The sequence below is a fragment of the Globicephala melas genome, chromosome 3, assembly GCF_963455315.2.
Source record: "Globicephala melas chromosome 3, mGloMel1.2, whole genome shotgun sequence".
In the NCBI taxonomy this organism is placed as follows: domain Eukaryota; kingdom Metazoa; phylum Chordata; class Mammalia; order Artiodactyla; family Delphinidae; genus Globicephala; species Globicephala melas.
Genome location: NC_083316.1, coordinates 116,223,018 through 116,247,656, shown reverse-complemented (window position 1 = coordinate 116,247,656; position 24,639 = coordinate 116,223,018). Strand labels below are relative to the sequence as shown.

The 24,639-nt window shown below is 54.3% G+C and overlaps 1 protein-coding gene across 7 annotated transcripts in view; it reads right to left on the bottom strand.

Moving 5' to 3' along the window:
* The window catches only part of PSD2 (pleckstrin and Sec7 domain containing 2), a 67,146-nt gene that overhangs the window by 23,481 nt on the left and 19,026 nt on the right, over nucleotides 1-24,639 (bottom strand). For 5 of the 7 annotated variants that reach the window (XR_009563466.1, XM_060296284.1, XM_060296282.1 and 2 more), the window contains 6 exons: nucleotides 15,741-16,168; nucleotides 12,196-12,636; nucleotides 11,618-11,812; nucleotides 8,486-8,566; nucleotides 5,166-5,278; nucleotides 4,377-4,437 (listed from right to left, as the gene is read on the bottom strand). Coding sequence is in view for 6 of the 7 variants with exons in the window: in XM_060296284.1 (XP_060152267.1) it covers nucleotides 4,377-4,437; nucleotides 5,166-5,278; nucleotides 8,486-8,566; nucleotides 11,618-11,812; nucleotides 12,196-12,636; nucleotides 15,741-16,117 (1,268 nt within the window). In the remaining variant the exon portion in view is untranslated. The remainder of the gene's footprint in view (nucleotides 1-4,376; nucleotides 4,438-5,165; nucleotides 5,279-8,485; nucleotides 8,567-11,617; nucleotides 11,813-12,195; nucleotides 12,637-15,740; nucleotides 16,169-24,639) is intronic. The other 2 variants (XM_030869442.2, XM_060296281.1) reach the window with 1 other exon arrangement.

Here is a 24,639-nt window from a genome sequence, read left to right as displayed (position 1 = left end):
ATGCAGGGGACACGGGCTCGTGCCCCAGTCCAGGAAGATCCCACATGCCGCGGAGCGGCTGGGCCCGTGAGCCACGGCCGCTGAGCCTGCGCGTCTGGAGCCTGTGCTCCGCAACGGGAGAGGCCACAACAGTGAGAGGCCCGCGTACCGCAAAAAAAAAAAAAAAAAAAAAAAAAAATTACCCTCCTCTGACATCCTCCCCTTCCAGCTCACTCTGTCATGGGGAATGAGCTTTCCCTACTCCCAGCTAAGGCCACTCTCCACCTATGCTCTGTTGCTCATCTCAAGGAAAGCTTCGATTTTCCCTTCTCTCTCTTGCATCATCAGTTTCTCCTTGCCTGCTTAGTGGATGCTACTGACATACACACATGCCCTAGTCAGATTTGAAAGAGTTCCTCCTAGACCCCTCCAGCCAGTGGCTCATTTCAGGAGCCCACTCAAAGCCAAATATCACAAAAGAATTCTCCACATCCTCCACTTGCTCCCCTCCTATCCTCATCTCCACCCACTCCAGCCTGGCATTTGTCCTCTCCACTCCACCTAAAGTGCTGTTGTGAAGGTGTCCAATGACCTTGACCATCATTGGATAATGATAATGACCCACTGATGGGCATTCCAACCTCATTCCAACCTCAATGGTCATTTTTCTGTTGACATCTTTCTTGACCTCATGGCAGCCTTTTATGCAGTTGGCCACTCCTTTCTCCTTGAGACACTCTCTTCTCTTGGCCTCTGAGACACTGCACATTCCTGGTTTTCCTCTCATCTCCATGGCTGCTTTCAAAGCCTCTCCTGCTGCTCTGCTTGACCTTTAAACAAGGCCATGCCCTGGGACAAGGTCACCAGCCTGCCTCTCTCCCTGAGGCACTCAGCCAGTCCCATGGCTTTCATTCCACCAGGATGACAATGACCTCCTCACCCCATCTCTCTCTTGCATCCCAGATTCGTTTATCCCACCAGCTCCTTGGCATCCCCATGTTCATGTCCAGTAGGCATCTCAAACACAATATGTCACAAATGGGACTTGAGCCCCAGCTCTCCCACTCACCACGCCCTCCACCCACCCACGGAAGTTCCTTCTACATCTCAGGAAACAGCACCCCCATCCAGCCAGATGCTGAAGCCATCCTTACTCCTCTCTTTCCCTGATCAGCCCCATCAGCGCGTCCCGTCAGGCTCACCCTCAACTAGTCTCCATCATCTGTCCCTTCTCTCCATGTTCACTGCCCTGTCTGTCCCAGCCACCATCATCTCCCACCTGGACTCCAACAACAGCCACTATGGACAGTGTTACTGTCCACCAAAAGTTAAACATCAGACCCAGCAATCCACTACTTAGGTACACACTCAAAAGAATTAAAAACAGGTGCTCAAACAAAAACTTATGCTAAGTAAAATCAGTCAGACAGAGAAAGACAAATGCTATATAATATCACTTATATGTGGAATCTAAACAATACAACAAATCAGTGAATAAAACAAAAAAGAAGCAGACTCACAGATACAGAGAACAAACCAGTGATTACCAGGAAGGGCGAGGGGCAATATAGGGGAGGAAGAAAAAGGGTTATTATGAGATTATATGAAATCATGTGTGTGAAACTTTTGAAAATTGTAAAGTACTATAGAACTTAAAGAATTTTTCATTCAATTAAAAAATTAAAATAAAAATTTTAATTTTTAAATTTTTAAAAACCTGTACATGTGTGTTCATAGCACTGTTCACAATAGCCAAAAGGTGGAAACCAGCCCCACTGGTCCTTCTGCCTGGAAGGCTTTGTCCCTGGTCTTTCCATGGCTGGCTGCTGCTCATCCTCCAGGTCTCTGCCCCAACCGTGCCTCCTCTGAGACACCTTCCCTGACCCCCAGTCCAGCCCCAACACACCCTCCTGTTTATTCCCCTCACAGACCTATCACTGCTTTAATCACTTGTTTACTTCTTTATTTTCTATCTCCTCTAACTAGAAGGTAGGCATCCTGAGGCAGGGGTTCTCTTTCCTTCTTTTTATGGAACACAGAAGGTGCTGAGCCCCTAGAGTCCAAACGCCCCTCCTACAGAAAGTCCTCCAGATCCCTCCACCAGGCTGTGTCCATCTCAAGAGGGTGCACCTACTCCATCTGCCAGTCCCTGTACTGCCTCCTGCTCTGACCAGAGCTATTTCTGGGGGCCCTAGCAGGCCCCACATTCCTGAGATCCCCACCTTCCACCAGACACTCAGTCTCTGTCAAAGAGCAGAAGAATGAGAGCAGGAAGGGAGGGGGAAAAGAACAAAGCAGGTGATGCCACTTCCGTTGGGGTCCTTTGGAAAGCTCACAGTAACTGCAACAACCGGGCCCTGGGCTAAGCACTTTCCAAGTGCTGTCTCCTTAAGTCTTACAGGGACTTTCTGATGGGGAAACTGAGGTTTAGGGAAGTAAATAACTCACTCCAGGTCACAAGCTATTGTGTGGAGAAATACAGAGGACTCCAACCCAGAACGCTTGCTTTTGATGTTTTGCAATGCTGCCTCAAGAGAGAGGCGGGATCCTCAATGTCTGTTGGCTGCAAATATGAACAATCCTGCCCCACCCGCTTCTGATCTACAAAGGTGGTGACGTTTCTCTTCAGCTGTGGGAATTAAGGTGGTGTCATGGGCAGCTAAGTCCCACCAAGCTCGAGAGTATTCTTGACCCGGGGTTCACTGACTGCTGCCCTTGTTAGCAGCTCTCAACCAGGGGGAGAGGCATCCAGGCCTGGCACAGGAGTGACTGGGTCCTGAGATGGCCCTTGGCCCCGCCAAGGGTGGGGATGGGGAGACGAGGGGTGTGCTTAAAGCTCCTTTTAAGGTAAGCCAGCAACACCTGCTCTCCGTAAACAAACAGTAAGCAGTCTTGGGGGAACGTCAACCCGTTAATGGGCATTTGCTCTGGTGATATTCCCATGGAATACACACATCTTCTCTCCTGTTCCACACCCAGGCTGACAGCCCAGGCGGACATAACCAAAGTTGTCACACAACTACTCTTCGTGCCAAGGTCTGCGAGGCTCTCACCCTCCCCAGGCCAGGCACCCCAGTGTGCCCACGCTTGCTCAGGCTGCCATCAGGCGGGGCACTTCACCTTCTTGATCTTCCAGGGATCTACAGGCTGGGGCTTTGGGCTCTCCATTATTTAAATGTTAATATTAATAATACATGTGATTATTGTTATTACTGTGCAATAATATTATAATATTATTGTAATATATTGCTATAATACATTGTATAAAATAATACATATTATTATAATATATTGTTATAATGTATAATATAATATCATAATATTATTCATAATAATATTAAATAATAAATCCTTACTAAGTACCAGACCCTGATACTTGGTGATACCTCCCTCTCTCAGGCCTCCCCAGGAAGCTATGGGTAAAATCATTATTTCCACCTCACAGATGTAGAACCTGAGATGCAGAGAAGGCTAGTGTCTTGCCCAGGGTCACAGAGGTACCACCTGGAGGCAAGAGTAGGATCTGAAGTTGGACCTATCCCACGTCTTTCTTCCACCCTACATGTCCTGGACTTTCCTGGTTAACTTTGGAACCAGATGTGCTAGCCTGTTGTCCCCATGAGTCACTGAAATATCCCCAACCCAACAGAGGGGTTCTGACCACCATGGGGTGAGCAATGATGGGGCAGGGATCAGTGGGCCAGATGAGGTGATGTGGGACACAGAAGGGGAACATGGAGATGGGGTCTAGGCTCACAGGGCATGCAGACCACCAGCTACACTTACCACCTGAGAGAGGGCAAGAGAGCCCAAAGGGGGGGTCCCCGGAGCAGAGAGAGGAAAGAAGAAGGAATTATTGAGCCACGAGCAGCACTGAGATGCCCAGATCCCAGACCAGACACAGGCTCACAGCCCGGGGCACCCACTTATCACTTCTCTGTTTGCCTAGTCAGGGCGGGGAGGTGAGGGGTGCATGACGAGAATGCCTCTTGAGGGCGATCTACCAGTTGACCGGAAGGGGCTGCCTGGGGCATGGTACTTCAACAGGGCTGCACTCAGGCTTACAGCACAAGGGGCAGGAAGAACATGTGATCTTTTAGCAATGTCTGGCATGGACACGGCTGGGGCACATGTCTTATTTAGCACATCCTAAATTCCCATGTGCCTCAGCTGTTCTTACTGCCCTGCTTGGGGGCAGGGACCCAGGCAGATCTCAAGTGGATAAAACTAGGGCAGAGCCAAGTCTAGAAGCCAAGCTGCCCAACTCCCAGGTCTGCTAAAGAAACACTGGCCAGCGAGCAGGAGGTCTCGGGAAGGGGGCTGGAGAAAGGACCGGCCCTTGGACAACTCGGGATGAATCAGTGAGAGGACATGCCCACTCCCTGCCTCCCCAACTCACATGTCCGTGCAGGTCCGTGTTGAGAAGCATCAGGGCACAGGTGAGCGTGTGGATCCCATCTAAATCAGAGACGGTGGCACCCTCAGCATGAGCACCCAGCTCTTTCCCAACCCCAGGCTTCCACCTGCCTCCTGTCAGAGCCAGCCTGGAGGCCTTGGAGACAAGAAGAGGCCAGCCACCTGCCAACCATACATCAGGGCCCAGGGCCTGCGTGATGCTCTGTGTCCCACCCCCATTACAGCATCAGAGTCACTCACTCGCCCCAGGTCAGGACCAACCCCTCCCTCAGAGGTGACCAGACCACCCTGGGCCTGTTCTAGCCCAGATTCCTGCCTGCTGTGGCCAAACTCACCTTGAATCTCAGACCCAGGAATGGCTCTGGGTCCCGGGCTACATCCCTTCCATGGCCCGTGTCTCCTCTAATAACCAGCCTAGTCCCCCAGTTCCTGGGACTCAGGTCTATCCACAGGACAAGTCCTGCACTTAAGAGGACCCCAACCCAGACTTCCACACCAGGACTCCCACCACACCAACAATCAGCATTGCGACAGGGCACCACTGAGAATGAGGACCCAAAGGACTGACTCCAGGATGGAGGACTTTCAGGCACAGGGAGTGACAACAGGCGGGGCAGTTGGGAGGTTCCTTTTCCAGCAGACAGTCCCCATGCCACCTGCCATTGTTCATTCACTGATGCTTCTTGAGCGGGACAGAAGTAGCAGGTGGACCAGAGGTAGGAAGAAGCCAGGGCCCGGGTTGGGGGGCAGGGGAGTGGGGCGAGGCGTACCTTCCGAAGTGCTGTCGTCAGGGTTGCACTGGCAGTACCGGCGGGAGAAGTGCGTAAGGACCCGCTCACGCTCCTGTGTCTCCCCCATCAGCGGAAAGGCCTTCAGGAAGGTTCTGGAGGGTAATGCAAGGATGCTGAGGGCCTCCAAGAGCCCCTGAGTCAGTCTGAATCCTCACTCAGGGTAGGACGCCCACACACACACACCACCCAAACCTGCCCAAGGGGGCTGAGGCCCCAGAGCCCCAGCATCTGGGTCCAGGGAGGCACCCTGACCCCCGTAATGGCCTCTGGAGTGTGGAGTTTCAGCCCTCATCACCCTCCAGGGCCCTTCTGGAAGGATGCAGGGGACAGATTGTGAAGAGCAAAGGCAGACGAACACCTCAGTGCCAGCATCTGCTCCACTCCTGGCTCCCTCCTCCATGGTTGGGCCATCCACGCCGCTCCTCAGACCGCTCTCCCTCAGCCATTCCCACTCCTCACTTGAGGCGCTACCAGCTGAGCCGCAGGCCCAACCTTGGCCTCCCTCACTCCCCCCACCCCAAGTCTGAGCCTCCTCTGCTGGGTAGCTCTGAGTCCCTCTCAAGGCCAAATTCAAAGGTCACCAGCTCTCAGGAGTCCCTGGCAGAGTATGCTAAAACCAGAGGGGCTGGGAGATGGGGCTGGGGTCCCTCACCTGGGGCATAGGCACACCCCTTCTTGGGAAGGGAAACAGCAAGCTGAGACACTGTGGGCCTCTATCCACCCTGGGTTCATGAGACTAGTTTGTCCCTGATTTTGCCACAGTTCACTTGGCTTCTGTAATGCCCACTTTGCTTTATCCTCTCTCAAGCTACTTCTAAGGCACCCTGGGACCTGTGAGCCCCATTCTGGCCAATCTTTACCCTTGGAGGCTTCCCAAGGCATCCAAAACTGCAGACCACTCTCTAATTCAATCCCGATCAATCAACCGCTGTATAAAAACACTCCATCCGCCATCTAGGCTTCCTCCTTTCCCTGCCTCTCCTGTCCCCGTTCTCTTCCCTGCATCTGGCCCCTCCCTCTTCTCCTCATACTCCACTAGGACTTTCTAAAACCCATCCCCCATCCCAACTGTAGCCTATCCTTCCTGGGAGTCATCCATCCCAGCTCCAGCTCCCCAGCCCAAACACCCCTTCCTCAGGGATCTTCACCAAGCTCCGGTTAAACTCAGGCTGCCCCCGGGATCAGCCTCATTACTGCCCGCCCTCTCCCCTGCATCTTGGAACCACGGGCCTGTCTGCTGTATCCTCTGTGCTTCTCACACCAATCATTCCTGTGCCCCACAGCCCAACTTCAGGCCTCGTCCTCTCCCACCTGACCCTCTTCAGAAGCCTCTGGATCAAAGGCCACCAGCACACTGCTGCCAGCACTGCCTCCCAGAATACGGCTTCACACCCAGCACCTTCTGGGGCTCCCCAGGGCCTGCAGAGTCAAGCCTCAATCTATTGGGCTGGATATACAAGGTCCTCCCACCCAGCACTCATGCCTCTGATTGCGAGCCCGACCCACCAAACACCTTCCCCACCCGATCATCCAGTGTGAAAATTCAGACTCAGCTCAGGATAGAGTAGCTTGCAGTCGACCAACACTTCCACTGAGAACAATGAGAAAAGCCAGACAAAATACATCTCTCTTAAGCTATCAGAAAACTGCTGACGCAACAAACACCAATAGGACCAAGATTCTGGAGAGGAGAGAACTGGGGAGAGGTGGGCTGATCTGCAGCTGCTTTCTCCCCGGGGACACTGCCAATCACGGGCACAGGCAAGAGGCAGAACAATTAGTGGCTTCACGGAGCTGGAGAGACAAACCGGGAGACTCGAGGGGCTGTAAACATGTGGCCAGTTCTCCCTGTGAGACATCTACCAAAACCTAAAGATGCAATGGGTAGGAAGGCCTCTCTGAGAAGTAGAGGGATTTGGTTTTTTGACAGTCTCGCCGCAACGAGGAGACAAAATTAGGATTTAGAACCAACCAAAAGGAGAGGCCCCAGTGAACACACCATGCTCTCAGTGGAAAGCCCTGCGGCCTTCACCCTGTGATCGGGGTGAACCCTGAGCCTTACCAAACTTCAGGGCTGCCTCTCCTCAGCTCAGCCCTGGATGGATTAGGACTGCGCCTCCCTGCCCTCCTCTAACTGTCTAGCAAGGGACAAGGTAAACCCTCTCTGGAGGAACACATAATGATCTAGAGCCACTGTAATTCTATACAAAACGTACAGCATCCAATAAAAAAATTACTAAGCACACAGAGAAATAGGATATAAGATGGAAAGTCAAGAGAGAAACAATAGAAACAGATACAGATGATGCAGATATCGGGGTAAAAGCAGACAAGGACTTTCAAATAACTGCGACTAATATGTTCAAAAAAGAGAGGGAAAGATGGGGAAAGTAAGTAGAAAATAAATCAAAAGATGAAGAATTCCCCCCAGAGAATTAAAACCTACCCAAAAAAATGTTTAATAAAATGAAATTTCCAGAACTGAAAAATAAAACAATAGAAAGTGAAAACTCAGTAAATGGGGTTAGCCCCATATGAGACACAGAGAAAGGGTAAGTGAACTGGAAGCAGGTCAACAGAAAATATCCCAACCGAAACAGAGAAAAAAGAAGGGAAAATAAAGTTTTTAAAAGTGTGAGAGGCACGTAGGAGGTGAACAGATCTAACATACATGGGACCACCCACACCTCAGCTCAGAGACCGCCGCCCCTCCCCAGGAGGGTTCTGGCCTAGGGTCTCCCTGCTGGCCCTGCCACCGGGTCCGCTGGACACTGGGCTGCATCTTCCCATTCCCGCCCTCTGCTCCCTGGGGCCTGCACCTGCCCCTCCTGAGGGCCACTCCCCAGGTCCAAACACCAACAGGACCTGAGGGCAAATTCCATTTTGGCTATCTCCTCCCTCAGTGACTGTGGGGAACTGGCCCACAGTTTCTCCACAAGTAAATGGGATGATACCGCCTACCTTACAGGGGTGTTGCTAAGATGCAGTCAGCAGGGTGTGTAAAGGGTACATCTTGCAGACAGGAAGTGCTCAGTACAGGCAAGCCTTTTGGCCCTTTCCCCTCCTGAAGAGTCACGACTGCATTCCCACCTTCATATTTTCAGCGCCCACCGCAGAGCCAGCACTCACTGAGTCTCTGCATTGCTGCTGCTCTCATGACCCCTTCCCCTCAGCCTCCCCAGAGGGGTCAAGAGACTTGTCCAAGGTCTTGCACAGCAAGTTTACAGTAGAGCTGGCAGGAGAATCCAGATGTGTGGCTGTATCGCCTGTGGGCACTATCCCATCCCAGCCCCACTGACCTGAGTGCTCGGTCCAGAGTCAGGCCCGAGAAGTCAAAGAAGCTGAGGTACTCCCCGGCCACCAGCCTGCTGAACTCGTTGCTGCCAGGAGAGCAGGGGTTTTCCATTAGAAGCAGGGCACAGCAAACAGTGGGGGTTCGTGGCAGTGGGCCCCTGGGGACCCTGACCCACCCACCCAGACCTGCCCGTTCCTCTGCTGTCTCCCTTGCTAGCCAGTTGGGCTCTGACAGTTCAACCTTGGGCCAGGAGGTGGGGGAGTCAGGAAAGCTTCCTAGAGGAGGTGATGTCTCATCCAATACCTTCAGGAAAGGAAGAGCCACCCACGTGAAGGGAGTAGGAGGTGAGATGACGCAAAGTGTCCGCAGTAGGGGAAACTGTCCAAGAAGCTACCAGCAGGGCCATGTGGCCGGGGCTGGAGAGCGGGAATGGGGGCAGCAAGAGATGAGGCAGGGAACCGGGCCTGAGGGCCGAGGCAAGGACTGGGACTTGATCTGGAAGAGTTTGAAGCAGGGAAGGGGTGAGTGAGATGGCCAGATCTGTATTTGGAACACTGCCTGTGGAGTGGAGGCCCACGGGGGTAGGAGCTGTCCACGAGAGACATGGAAGGGGTGGGGAGGAGGGATGTTTGGGTGGCAGAATCCACAGGATGTGGAGAGGGATGGAGTGGGTGTGGGGCATGACAGAGAGGGTGGCCCCTGGGGTGATGCCCAGAGCCCAGGACAACAGGTAGAGCTAGAAGCACCCATGTGAGAGTCATCAGCCCTTAACTGGTGACTAACAACTCAGTAGAAAGGGGGACGAGCCCATGTGAGAGGAGGGGGCACAGACAGGCCAGCAGATCCAGGTCAGAGATCTGAGGAGAACCCCTGTCAGGGTGAGCTGAGGGAAGAGATAGCCAGAGAAGGAGACAGACGAACAGCAGCCCGAGAGGTAGGGGTATGCTGTCCTGGAGGCCAAGGAAGAGAGTGTTTCAAGACTGGAGTGATGAATTCTCACCAAAAAACAGAGCATATTTCCACCTGAATCCAACCAAGCCCCGAGCTCTCCCTCCTGTTTACAGTAACATGTGAAGTAACACCATGAGGACACCAAATCCAAAACGTGGAAAGTTCTTCCGGACAAATGACTCTGTTTCTTCAACAAATACATGGCATTACAAAAAGGAGGGGGACTGGCAACCGCTACAAGAGGCCTAAGAGACATATTGGCCAAATGGAATGCATGTACCTTATTTGCGTCCTGATTTGAACAAACATTTTTGAGACAACCAGAGAAAATTAAGCATAGACCAAATGTTAGAGATACTAAGGAATTTTTGTTAACTTTGTCAGAAATTATAATGGAATTATGACTGTCTAAAAAAATATCCTAGTCAGTTAGAGACACATACTAAACATTTATGGATCATATGATAGAGAATCTGAAATATGCTTTAAAATATTCTAGCAAATGTGAGGGGAAGAAGCTGTGGGGGAAACAGATCAAACAAGAATAGAAAAATATTGATAACTTTGAAGCTGAGTAATGGGTACATGGAAGTTTAAGATGTTACTTTCTCTGCCTTTGTGTATGCTTGAAATTTTCATAATAAAAAGTTTAATTAAAGAAAAAGAAAGGGGCTTCCCTGGTGGCGCAGTGGTTGAGAGTCCGCCTGCCGATGAGGGGGCGACGGGTTCGTGCCCCGGTCCGGGAAGATCCCACATGCCGCGGAGCGGCTGGGCCCGTGAGCCATGGCCGCTGAGCCTGCGCGTCCGGAGGCTGTGCTCCGCAACAGGAGAGGCCACAACAGTGAGAAGCCCGCACCACAAAAAAAAAAAGAAAAAGAGAAAAAAAAAAGAAAAAGAAAAAGAAAGGAGTGACCGGTGTGTCAAGGCTGTTGAAGGGGAGAAAGTTGAGGCCCAGTAGCAGACACCAGATTCAAAGACACCAGGCCGCCACTGACTCTAGTAAGAGGGGCTTGTGAAGGGCCCCTCCAGGGGAAGAAGCCAACCTGGAGGCACTGAATGTGCAGAAGGGGAGGGGACAGAGGCCATCCAGAGCAGAAAATAGAATTTTGGCTGTGAAGAGGCTGGGGGAGGAAGTACGATTTGAGGAAGGATTTTTGTTTCAGATGGGAAAGAGTTAAGCACAATTAAATGCTGATGGGAAAACTCTTGTAGAGGGAGTGGTTGAAAAGACAGGGGAGGGTGGGGATCAACCGTAATGAAGGAGGATGTCATTAGGTTTGGGGACTATAGCCCAGTGGGAGAGGTGAGGGTGTGGGTGATGCAATTTTGGGGGAGGCCCAGGGCAGGAGTGCCCTGGAGGCAACGGAGAGTGGAGGAGTCAGGAGGGAGGGAGAAGGGGAGATCCTCAGGACTTCCCTGTGGCCTAAGCCCCAGTCAGCTCTGACTTGGGGTCTAGAGTCTGGGCTGCCTCTCTTAGCCTGAGAGCAGCTCTCTCCAGAGGCTCGGCCTGCTTCCGTGCATCTTGAAGGCTTATGTGGGTGTTGGGGGTCCTTTGGATGGCCAGGCAAGAAGGACAAGGCAGGTGGACATGCTGCTGGCCGGACCTGCTCAGGACACACCAGCTGACTTCACAGCTGACTGTCCCCTACCCCTCAGGACTTCAACCTGGCTAGTTCCCTTCCCCCAAGTCCAAAGACCGGGGCTTGTGCTTTGGCGGCTCCCGCCCCTTCAGCTGGTCCCAACAGACACACAGTGAATGGGGCTTAATGAGGGCCAGGATCCCCTTCCCCAGCTCCTGGGTCCCCCGAGGTCCCAGCCAGGCCCAGGTTCCCCTCCCTCCTTGGCCCCATTAGGTGGCCCACCAGCCCCTGCCCGGCTGCTCTGTCCTCACTACCGTCCACCACGGCCCCATAACCACATGCCACATGCCACTCCCCCAGCCCCGAGGGGCCGCCCTGCCACACCTCTCCTCCCTCAGAGCCGGGGGCGCCCTCGCCCAGGCAGCCCAGAAAGGAAACAGATTTAGGGCAAGGCCCGGAATGAGGTCAGTGGCAGGAGGAAAAGTTCTTGGGGACTGTTGGGAGCCCCCAGAACCAGGCCCCCCTGAAAGCAGCCACCCACACCCCGCCTTGGGCCGAGGAAGACACCGGGTTTGCCTGGGGTGGGGGTGCGGAGATGAGCTCACTTCTTGCCCAGCTGCCGGGCAACATCGCAACGCTGGAAGCCCTCCAGGTGGTAGAGGCGGCGTGCCAGCCGACGGGCAGCTTCACTCACGCCCTGGCCCCCGTTGGCCAGTGGGTCTGCGCTGCCAGGCTCCAGCCCCTCCGAGCTGCTCAGCTCTGAGTCTGAGTCCGACAGGCCGTCCTTCAGGCTGGGGTCGCTGCAGAGGGAAGGTGGGGTTGGGGAGGAGGGGGTCAGAAGCCGTGGTTGGGGGCTGGAAGGTCTCCCCAGGCCTCTGAAAATCCAGGGGTCAGACCAGGGAAAGAAGCTCCACTGCATCGGGACAGAATCAAGTCAGACTTTTAGAAAAGTCCTCAAAGGATATCATTAGATGATCAGCTCCCTGACTCCACCTTGGCTAGAAAGGCCTGGAAGGGCAGAATGGAACCTCAGGCTGGGGGTGCAGAGGGTGGGCACGATGACCTTGCAGAGGGCTGTTCACTCCAGACCCCCGGATGTCCTAACTTGCTTTGCCTCCTCTGGGTCTCAGTTTCCCCATCTGCTCAATGGTTCTCTTGGCTCCCAGCCTGGGCCCTGCCTCACCTGGCCGAGTTCAGCAACTTGTCCATGTCTTCCTCCTCGTCTTCCTCATCCCCGCCTGGGCCCGGGGGTCCCTCTTCATGGAAGCCATTGGGCACGGCCGTGAGAGACAGGCGGCTCAGGACATTCTCGGAGCGGCTGCCGGAGATGGAGCGCCGCAGGGGGCTGCCCAGCTCCCCATCACCGCCAGCTGCCCCCATGTTCCCCTCGGACCCCATGTCCCCAGGGCCCAAGCCAGCCCCTGGCTCAGGGCTATCCCGGGCCCGCTGCTGGATGAGGGGCGTGAGGGGGGCCTCGAAGCTGACACAGCTGTCGCTCTCATCCGTGAGGCTCAGCACATCGAGGGAGTCCAGGCTGCTGTACTGTGTGCTCCGCAGCAGCTCTGACTCCACAATCTTCTCAAATGTGGCGCTGAAGCCGTCCCGCACATCTGGTTCTCCTGGCCTGTGGGATGCGAGGACCAGTCACCATCCTGCCAGGTGTCCCCCTTACAGGTGCTAGGATGGCACCAATCCATGTCTGGGAGCTCCCTGGGGGCAGGGAGTGGGCATGGATCGTGTCCTGTTTGTTCTTTCTGCCAACCCTCGCTGAGCACTAGGTGCCAGATGCTGGACTGGGTACCGGGGCACAGCAGTGAAAGGACAGGCGTGGTCGTGCCCCCCCTGCCCACCGTGCCTGGCCCACAGTGGGCATCACTGAGCTGAATGAATGAATGTGAGACTCTCCCTCAGCCTGGCCTGGGAAGGGGGTGGGGGGCTGCTTCCTCCAGGCTCCCCATCACAGCTAGTGTCACACAGGGTCATAATTTTGCTGTCCCCACAACCTGGGTGGTTCTTAGCCTGGCTGCCACATTCTAGCTCTCAGGGCTTGCCTTTAATGTCACCTCCTCAGAGAGACTGGGGGAGGCAGGCCCACACCACCCAACACACTGGCCCCTCAGGGTACCTCCTCATTTCCTCCCAGCCCCTCTCAGCATGTAGTATTCTGTTTGTTCCCCTGTTTACACCTGTTTCCCCCCACCCACACACAAGGCCAGGAAGCACCCAGCACACAGTAGGTCCTCTAAACCCTGCTGAGTGGTGCACTGGGTGAATGCACACATGCCTATCAGCCCCACAGCCCACTATACTGCCTAAGCCCTTGCAGAGCCCTGTGCTGTCCCCGAAAAAGGCCTTTGCACCAGCGGTTCCCTCTGCCCAGAGTGCTCTTTCCTCAAGCTGAAGTCTTCCTTTCGCATCCCTTTCTCACCCTGACTGCCCTATTTATAACTAGGACCTGCCCCCAAACACCCCAGCCCCTTTTTCTTGCTTTATTTTTTCCAAAGCACTTGCCACCTTCCAACATACTATGTAATTATCTATTATTTTTATGACATATTATCTGTCTCCTCACTAGACCATAAGCTCCATGAAAGTAGGAATTTTTGTATATTCTGTTCACTGATGTAGCCCCAGCACCTAAAATCGAGCATCACACATAGATGAACCGAGGCCTCTTATCCACTGGGGAGATGCACAAGTAAGCAGGAAAAACAGGCAAGGAAGAGGACTAAAAGAGATAAAAGTAGAGACAAAGAGAGAAGAAGAGAAATAAGAGAGAGATAAGAAAGAGACAGAGAAAAGAGATAGAGAGAGCACGAAAAACAAAGACAGAGAGACAGAATAAGAGAGACAGAAAGTAACAGAGATAAAGAGATACACGCAGAGAGAGAGAGAGAGAGAGAGAGAGAGAGAAACATAGAGACAGCAAAAGCAAGAGACACAGAAAAAGAAAGAAGCAGGCTGAGCCCAGCCCATTTCAGATAAACCAAGGCCCACCATTTGCAAAGAAGCACACCCCTGGTAACCTTGAGGATCTAGCCATGCCCTGCTTAGCCCCTAGTCCCTGGGGCTTAGCAGAGACTGAGCCATATTTGGAGGACTGGGAAGTGCCCCACTCCCTCAAACCCCTCCTTGGACCCCCAGTGCCTAAGTTTGATCCCTGAGTGCTTCCTGGAGAAATACTGACCTGAGAGAGAAAAGCTGAGGCCACGGCCATCGGCCACCCCTGTCCCGCCAGGAGTTGAGACGGCAGCCTCATTTGGAGAAGGAAGTGGGGAAAGGGCAGAAACCGAAAAGGCGGTAGGATGCCCAGTAGGTGGCTGGGATGGAAGTTGCCTTTACTGACCTCCAGGAGGAGGGGAGGGAAGAGAAGGGCCACTGCCCTGGCTGCCAGAGCAGACACCCAAAATCTGCCCAGCAGCTCTCTCTGCCAGGCCCATGCTGGGTCCTGGAACAACAAGACAGTCCTGCCCTTGGGGGCTCTCATCTCGTGTCAGAGCCAAGAACGGTCCCCATATCTACCACCCTCTCATGTGCCTGAGCAAACCTGAGGGGTAGTTTTGACAGGGGCTTGAAGACCATCAGCTTAATCTCCAAACTTCCATCTGCCTCCACCTTCAGCCATCCTCCAAAATTATACCAACCTAAATACAAACAGCGTGCTCCAAGAAGCCCCAGCCTCCGGCCCGCCCCCATAGGCCCCGCCCCCCATAGGCCCGGATGGAAACTCTCTCTTGGCACACCCGGCACACACTGGCGTCTGACCCCACGTACTCACATTCCTGCCCTTGGAGACCTAGGCACACTCAGCCCCACACATCCACGTGCAGACCCAAATGTGCAACTCAAATGCACAGGCCAGGCACACTGACATGCTCACACATCCCCGTGCACACACCAGTACACACACACATGCATGCCCCACAAACACATGCTCGCACACCTCCTACACCCTTGTCTGCCCAGGCCAGTGCCTGCAGTGGTACACGGTAAGCCTTCTATATGCTTTCTTTTCTCAGCCCACACTGGGGGCTTCTAGACATTCCCCTGCCCCATCCTCGCCTCCTTGTCCAACTGGCACCTTTAAGACGCCGGGCCTCTCCACCTCCAGCTGAGGATAACAGAAATGGGGCTGTAACTCCAGGAAGTAGGACTTACTCCAGTAAGTAGGAGCTCCTGGTCGAACTCCCAGATGGCACTCAGGGAGGAGTAGCTGACAAAGATTAATCCACATAAGCCTACTCTCTTGAGGTGAGTTGCAGAATTGGGACATTCTCATCTCCAAGAAGCAGAGGGATAGGCCAGATGACCTCCCACATCAAGGCATTTTGGAACTCTGATGTCCAGCCTGGGATGGAGGGAGTGTGGCCCTCCAACCCGACATAGAAACAGCCCACAGTGGAAGGGGAAGTGGGGGAGGGATGGATTGGGAGTTTGGGATTAGCAGATGCAAACTATTATATATAGAATGGGTAAACAACAAGGTCCTATTGTATAGCACAGGGAACTATATTCAATATCCTGTAATAAACCACAATGGAAGAGAAAAAAAATTTTTAAAAAGAAACAACCCTATCTCTTATGGCCCTATCCTCCCAAAACAGGGACATAAAATTCCCATTTCATGTATGAGGAAAAACAAGAACCAGAAAGGGTAAGTGGCTAGGCCCAGGCCACGCAGCATTGGAGCAAATGTGGTGAGCCCCCCATCCCGAGACACCCACTTACCCCAGTGGAGGATCCTCAGTGTCTGGACAGAGGCTCCTGGAGGCATCGTCCCCCTCCGCCAGCCCACCAGCCCTCCAGGGCCTGGACTCTGTAGAGTCTTCCAGAATGTTTGAGTCTGGCCCCAGGGCTAGGCCATTGGTGAGGGAGAGGCCAAGGCTGAGGCCGTGCAGGGCCATGTCCAGGCCCTTGGTATGCCCCTCAGTGTGCACCACCAGGGTGCCCCTCATCTCATGCCCTGGGCTGGTGCGGCCACTGTTCAGGTCCTCACTGGATGCCATTCCATTCTGGACCCCAGGCTCCTCCTCAGGCTCCAGGCTGGGGTCACAGGTGGCACCATCTTCCCCAGGCAGTGCAGATAGAAGCTTATCCTCATCCATGGCAGCCACGGCTTCTACCCCGTGCTGGCTGCTTTTGGGACCCAACTTGACCTGGCAGTGGATGGAGAGAGAAAGGGGTGGATCAGAAAGAGCAGGTGCTGGGGGTCCAAAGCCCAGCAGAACCAGCAGCAGGCAGCCTGCCTGAAGACAAAAGGATGGCCCAGATGATCTTCTCAGGGTCTCTCAGCTGGAGTCTGGGTTCAGGCTGTGGCCTCTGCACTGCCTTGCTCAGGCCAGCACCACTCACCTCTCCCCGGACCCCCAGCCACTGGTGTGCCCCAGTCCTACCTTCCCCGTTAACTCTTATATATCTCTGTTGTGCCCTTCAGAATTCATCAAAACCCTCCGAGGAAGATCCAGTTTGGCAGGTACTAGGGAAGGGTCCAGGACTCCTCCAAGGCCACTTCCTCTCTCGCTGGTGAGAGAAGGGAACAAAACCCCAGGCCTACAGCAGCCAGCCACCTTGCCTCTTTCCATGTTCCCTTGCCCTGGCTCCAGGAGCGAGACGAGTGGTGACTGAAAAGATCTGGACTGGGGGCTGACTTTAGAGGGAGAGTTAAGTAGGGAGGCAAGGAAGTCAACAGAAGTGCAGTTTTATTAACAGAGGCCGCCCCAGAGAAGCCAAAGTGAGGCCCCGAGGAGGCGCTGTCCAGGGTGCTGAGTGGGGCAGCGCCACCCGGGAGACTGGCCGAGAGCGGGGCTTCCTCCACCGCTGAGCGCCCAAAGCCCTGGCTGCGCGGGGTGCAAGGAGGAGGGGGCCTGGGGTTCCCCTCCACACCCCGCCCCGGCCCCAGCGCTCACCCATCCTTGAGGAGGGACTCGTGAGGAGGCTGCCACGGGGCCCTCCAGGGGAGAGCACTGGAAGGGGAGCCCCACTCACTGTGCGGCCTCGTGGGGTCCATGTTGGGACTCCTCACTACTCCACCCAGGCCAGCCCCCTCCCCTCTGTCCTGCCCGGGGTCTGTTTCTCCTCTGTAAAATGAGGAGACCCATTTTCCCTGCCATCTCCACACACACACCCTTTTTTAAACGGATCAGAACAAGCTCAATTTCCCAGAAGCTTCCTGTCCAATCTCAGGAGCGTGGGCAATGTGACGGGCTGTGCTCTGGCTCTCCCCTCAGCCCTCTCTGCCCCACCTCACCCCTAGTGGCCTCTGCCACCAAGGACACAGACCAGTCCCCCCAAAGAACTTCCTTCCTCCCCTCTTCGGACCTCAGCTTCCCCCAGTAACCCCACGCTCCTCTGAAGAAAGGGTGCTGGGCGTTCAGGAAACGGCGGGAGGAGGAGAGGCACGCAGGTATAGCAACAGGGATTTAAGTGAGGCCCATACTCCCCATACTCACCTGGTCAAAAGCGTCACCTGAGGAACTTGTTAAAATACAGATAGGCCCTCCCTCAGGCCTCCTGAACCAGAATCTATAGGGAACGGGTAGAGTAATCTGTTCTTCTTATAATAAGGCAAGTTTGGGAAACACTGGGTTAGACTCCAGGAGAAACTTTCCACTTAGAGATGAGCCTGGAGAGGAAGGTGAGTCTACTTCTCTGGGGGCTTCTGGGCCCTTGGGAGGAGCTCTGCCACCACAGGACCACTTAAGATTCATGTACCCCTTGGTTTTCAAACACGGAGTGGAAGAGAGCAGGCAGGACCGATGGGGATCTGGGGCCCCAGCCCACCCACCCTGACAGTCACCTCCTAGAGTTTTGAAGACTGTATGAGCATAAGATTTTACTCTAAAAAACAAAACAAAAACAAAACAAAACTTCCACAGACTAAAAAAAAAAAATCTGAAAAGCTAGGCTCTAGAATATCTGGGCCCTGATCCTAGGACACTGGAGACCCCAAGGGGCTCGGCACTGAGTGAGGGATTCTTTCTGGTCTGCCCTAAATCCCTGCTGCTGCAGTTGCTATTTCAATCCGTTCCCTCGGGTTGTGTACTCAGAGCAAGGAGAACAGGAAGTAATCTCCTCAGCTGAGACTCCTTGGGGGTGAGGGGAGCATTTAGAAAGGAAAGAGGAGGGACAGTGGGGCCTCTGGGCCTGCTGCCTGAGTTCTAGTCCTCTGGCCTGCTTTCTAGCCCACAGGCCTGGTGAGCACTGGATCTGTGGCACAGGGTTTCAACCTAATTCCACCAGGATTCCTCAAGCTCCCACACCCACACATAGATGCTTAGGCCCCCTTTGGCCAGGGCTCTGCCTGAGCTCCCAGTGAGGCCTGAGATTTGACAGCATAAGCGGCTTCACCTGGTGCTCAGTCTACACCAGCCCCAAAGCCAGGGTTATGGACAAATCAAGGACCTCTTGGGAGGCCCCTACATCACCTCCAACTTCCAGCAGCTGCCTCAGGCTGGCTCTAGCCCTACCTGCCCTGCCATGTCCTCCTGCAGCTGAGAGCAAGATGGAGGTTCTGCCAACACCAGGCACGGGGCCGGGTCCTCAGCTTCTGGGGGTGGACAGACAAGGGGCACATTGAGCTCCACTCTGGGAAGAGGCCCAGAGTCCCTGCCTGGGCTAAAGGCCAGCTGAGCCCAGAAAGAGCTGAGCCAGGACCCCCCTCTCTTGCTGGGACCAAGGGAGGGGTGCCCTTCAGGGCAGAGGCGTGAAACAATGCCCCAAGTCCTCACTCTGAATCACCATGTGACCTGGGACTCATCATTGTCCCCTCTGGCCTTTGTGAACCCATCTGCAGAATGGGGGCATCACCTCTGCTCTCCTTCCCCAGGGCTGGTGGCAGAACTTAAGGTCATGAATGATGAGAGGGCTGAGATCCAAGGAAAAACAAACTCACTACAGAGGTCAAGGAGAAAGGCAGCTATGGCCCACTCTCTCCACTACCACATTTGACATACGGGGAGACTGAGGCACAGAACCAGGAAAGGCTTTGCCCCAGGTCACACAGTGAGTAGCTACATCTAGACTCAGGAGAAGCCTCCCTCTGCACCTGGATGGGCTGGAAGTAAAGGATGAGCCCCAGTTTCCCAGACCCTCCCTCAAGATCATGGCTCAAATCCTCATCCAGAAGAGTCTACACAAAGCAGTGACCCTGCCCACTTCCAGCCCTGCTGGCAAGAGCAGGGGAGGGGGTACGGCTGGGCCACAGGGCCCACTCATGAGAAGGAGATGCCTACAAATGACAGCCCAGCAGTGGCTACATCCTCTGCATCCTCCCTCAGCCAGAACCAGGCCCCTCTCTCAGCAAGGGCTCCTGTGATTGCCCTTGGGATAACCTTGGGCATAGCAGCCTCTTTTTCAGCACCAACCAAAATGGGGTCCATGACGGTAATGGAACCCTGGCTGGGCCAGGGCTGAATGCCAAGCCAGCCACTTTCTGGGTCTCAGCTGTTCCTGCAACAACCCTATCCCCCCTCCCCACTCTCCCATGGCAGCTGGAGTGAGTTGTGAAAACACAAATTATATCATACCCCTCCCTCACTGGCAACCCTCCATCAGCTCCCATCGCCAATCTGGCCTCCTCAGCATGGCCTAAAAAGACTCTGCCTGAGCTGGTTCACTACCCTCAGCCCATCCCCACCCCAGCAGCCACACTGGCCTTCTTTCTGCTCCCTGAGCTCATTCCCACCTCAGGGCCTTTGCACCAGCTGTACCCTTGGCCTAGAATGCTCTTTCCCTAGATCTTTTTTTTTTCTATGGTTCTAGCCTGAACCAGTTTTTACTATGATGGTTTTATTTTATTCATTTTTTTTATTATTATTTATTTTTATTTTTGGCTGCATTGGGTCTTCGTTGCTGTGCGCAGGCTTTCTCTGGTTGCGGCGAGCGGGGTCTGCTCTTCGTTGTGGTGTGCGGGCTTCTCATTGCAGTGGCTTCTCTTGTTGTGGAGCACGGGCTCTAGGCGCATGGGCTTCAGTAGTTGTGGCATGTGGGCTCAGTAGTTGTGGCACGCAGGCTCAGTAGTTGTGGCACGCGAGCTCTAGAGCGCAGGCTCAGTAGTTGTGGCGCACGGGCTTAGTTGCTCCACGGCATGTGGGATCTTCCTGTGTCCCCTGCATTGGCAGGCGGATTCTTAACCACTGCACCACCAGGGAAGCCTTCCCTAGATCTTTAAATGACTGCCTCTTCTGTCACTCAGGGCTCAACTCCAGTGCTGCCTCCTCAGAGAGGCCCTCTCTGACTACACAGCACTCTTTTACACTCCTTCATGGAGAAACATATCTGCTAAGCATCGTTTAGCAGACCTGAAACTCCCTTTTCTATTTGTTTCCTTATTTTCTGCCCATCTCGCTCACTAGGTGGTAAGTTCAGTGAGGGTGGGGACTATGTCATGTTCACTGCTGTCTCTCCCAGAGCCTAGCACAGTGCCTGGCAAACAGTGGACACTTTTTAAATATTTAGTGAATGACAACCTAGAGATGACCATCATCCCCATTGTAAGCAGAGGCTGAGAGAGGTTGAGGACCATGCTCAGGGTCACGAAGGTGGAAAGTGACAAGGCTGGCTTCTGCGTGGAACGACACGGGACTGTCATAGGGATAACCTCGTAAAGTGCCTTCCATGCTGGGATCCAAGCTAGGGACTGTGGGAAGCCCAAGGAAAGGGCTGGAAGGCCCAACATGTTCTCTAAGACAGAGGGCAGATGCACAGGTGCAGGCGCCCGCGTGCACGTCTGTGAGCAAGCGTACGGTACAGGCATTTGTGGGCACACACACACACATCCCACATATATTCAGACCCATAAACACACATGAAGGGAGCTGGACAGCTACTCATGAGGTAGGCTCCTGAGGTGGTGAGGAGCTTACAGGCCTAGGGGCAAGGTCCGGGGCAGCTAGACCTACATCACTGGGCAGCTGGGTGATTGGTTGAAACCATTCTGCTCTGGGAGCAGCCGGGGCAGGGGAGGGACAACCCAGTGCTTCAGGCTAGGGCAGGTGGTGGGGAAGACAGGAACCCACACTGACCACAGCCACAACCCTGGCATCAGGCAGCTGTGTGGGTTTGGGAGGAGATGGGGGAGTACAGGCCAACCTGGTAGAAATGGGGGCACAGGAGGCAGAGCTGGGATAGGGGACCCGTGGCACTGAGCACCACCCAGGACAGGCAAAATCTAAGAGCCTGTGGGATGTCCAAGAGTGCCTACAGCCCAGGCAGGGTATGTAGAGGGGACAGGGAACAGAGAAAATCATTCTGGAATGTCAGTGTACAGGCAAAACTGAGACTACAGCTGTCCCAGGCAGCAGGGCTGGGAGCCAGGCACTCAGGTGTTGCCTCCAATGTGCTAGGGGGGCTTGGGCAAATGAAACCCTTCTCTGGCCTCATTCCCTGTGTACATCAGAGATTCCTAACCATTTCTAAGCCTTAGACCTCTTTGAGCATCTGATGGAACTCTGGATCTTGCTCCAGACAGACTCACACAGGTACACAATATTCTGAGTATTTTTTGAGAGGCTCATGGACCCCTACAGCCCATCCATAGGAACTGGGCATGAACCCCAACCTGGACAATCCCCAAGGACTTTCCACCTCTGACATTGTACACTTGGAGTTCCATGAACGCTACTTGGAAAAAAAAAAAAAATGCTGGAAACCTTTCATTCTCAGACCTATTTTCTGCCCCCTGGGAACCTACCCTGAACACCCCCATTGGTTCCACTGCCCTTTCCCAAAATTTCTACTACACTAATCGACTCCCTAGCTCACCCAGATTTTAGCACATAGGACGGGATCTTCACACACACACAAACACACAACTGTACCCACATGGACAGTTAAATTAGATGATCAGCGAAAAGGGCTGGTGTGTTGTAAGTGCTCAGAACAGACCTTGGCCAGCTGTGCCCCACACCATTCATGGGGCCCAGGCTGGCCCAGACCTGTCCACTCCAGGCCTCCACAAGAACCTGCTGAGCCACTGACAGCACGAGCAACAGGGAGGTGACAGGAAGACCTCTCAGCGGGGCCCCTGGATCACACAGCTCACCATGCCCCCCCACAATCTCTGCCAGCCAACAAGTCTGGAGGTCAGGACCTTCCCGTCATCCCAGAGCTGTGAGCACACTCCGAGGCACAGATCAGCCTGGGCGTGTACTCCTCCATGTCCCACCTGGCCGGGGCAGGGAGATGCCCCGGATAATACGGAGGGATGTCTACCCAGGAGCCTTGGGAACTGCCCTGCCTCCCTTCCCCAAAGTGACCCTAATCCTTCTACCTACTTGGTCTTCTCAGCTTGGACCACCTAGTGCCTCAGATGGGACAGTCCAGGACAGTGGGTCAGCGCCCTAACTGTGCAGTCAGAACAACCTGGCTTCAAATCCCACAAGCTGTGTCACCTCAGGAAAGTTGCCTACCTCTCTGAGCCTCAGCACCCTCCTCAGCAAAATGGGGGTGGTGGTGCTAACAGCATCTGCCCCGCAGGGCTGCAGGGAGGACAAAGGAGATGGCTTGGCTGCGATGCTCAGCTCAGAGTCAGGCACAAGTGCTCAGGGAAGGGTGCTTTTCCAGAACCATCTCTCAGGTCTGCAGGGGAGGGAGCTGGCTGCCCACATTGGGGGCGGAATGCACAGTAGAGCAGCACAGGACACCCAGTGGGCCCCAGCAGACATTTGCCCTAGGCAGCCTGTCAGAGCAGGTTCTGAGGCAGCGGCTTCAGAAGCCCAGCCTGAGGGTGGAGGCAGGAGAAAGGCTCCTGTGGGGACCAGGAGGATGGGCCAGAGAGGGTGCCCCACCCTTTCCTGAGGCAGGTGAGGACCCTACAGTCCTGGCCCCACTAACACTCCTGCCCCAGACCCGGCTCCCTCCTAGCTTTCCATCTCAAGGCACAAAAGCCACACCAGGTACAGGGCAAGGGCCAGGGGTCTGGACCTCCCTTAAAAGGCTCCCATTCCCTTCAGGTGATGTTAATCTGGGATTAACCGGGAGCCCAGCAGCAGCCTGCTTTCTTCCTCTCAGCCTGGCCTTGGGTTGTGGGCGTCTGGAAGGCCTCCTTTCTCATGGTGGGGCAGGCAGAGGTTCCTGGGATTGGGTGTACGTTTGCATCTTATCTGCATGTGCCCACAGCCTGCTGGGACTTTCAGGGGCCCCTGGGCCCAGCTCTGCAAAGGTCATTCTTTTACATCTCCCAGCTTACTTCACTCGCCGCCCCACAGCCACTTGGCACCTTCATTTGCTTAGCATTTGCATACATCTGCATGCTGGTTTGGAGAGCCCTCAACACTGATGAAATTCACAGCGTCTGCTGTCAAACCCCAAATCATGTTTATAGCTGGTGACTCTACCCCCAGTCAGCTTCCCTGCAGGGTGAGCCCTCAGTTATTTGGGACCACAAAGGACTAGGCTGTTCTGGTTAAGCTGGCTGCTGCCTGTCTTCCTGGAACTTCAGCTGGCACCTGGGACTCACTCTGCTTCTTGAGCCACATTTGAGCCATGAGCCTGCAGGTTGAAAGCTTAACCCCAAAAGCTACAATGAACTGACCAAGGGCAAGTGCTCCCAGCAAGTCCTGCCTTGGCTAAAAAGCCTGGGGAAGGGCAGACTCCAGGGGCTCAAACTCTGAGCAGCCTCCCCCCAGTCTGGTTCAACAGCCAGGAGAGATGAACCAAGAAACTTCATCCTCCCTGCTCCCTGCCCAATTTTCATTTACCCCATACTCTCGAGATCCTCACATTCTCTGTCCACCCTGCCTCTTCCTCTCTGCCTCCTTCCCGGAGACCTTCCTCCCCACCCTCTCCCCAACCTCTTGATTACATCACTCCACGTAACCCCTCCCTTGCTGAGGCTCCTCTTCTCCTCCCTCCGTCCTCTTACCCTGTCCTCTACTGTCTGTTTTAGGGCTTCGGCACAGGGTCTGACAAAGGTTGTGGTCCCCTTGGGCCCGGCTGAAGGTGAGCAGCGTGTGGTACAAAGTGAGCGGGTGTGAAAGGGTCTGTCCCCATCTTTGAAACTGGCCCTCCTATTCAGCCATAGTCCACTGACGGGAGGTCTGGGGGCTGGTAAAAGTCTCACCCCTTCATGGACTGTCCATGGGATAGGAGTGTCCATGGGATAGGAGAGAAAGAGAGGAGTCAGGAATGACGCCAGTATTTCGACCCTGAGCACCTAGAAGGATGGAGTTGCAATTCCTGAGATGGGGAAGACCGGGTGGAGCAAGTTTGGGAGACAAGATCAGGAGGAGAGGAGCTCAGCTTTGGACAAGTTGGGTTTGAGGTGTCCAGTAGACATGGCAGTCGAGATGCTGAGTGGGCTTTTGGAGCTCAGGAAAGAAGTCAAAATTTGGGATATAAATCTGGGAGCTGGCAGCATATAGGTGGTGCGTAAAGCCATAGGACTGATGAGATCGGCTCAGGAGTGAATGCAGATGAGGAAGAACAGCCATACAAGGGCTGAGTCCTGAGCACTCCAATATTGTGAGCTGCGGGTTGGGGAGAAGGAGACTGAGAAGGAGTAACCACGAGGTCAGAGGAAAACAGGACAATGGATGTCCTGGAGATCAAGGAATGTATTTCAAGGAAGAGGGAGAGATTGAAGGTGCCAAAGGAGGCAGATGAGGACTGAGAGTGGCTATTGGGTGTA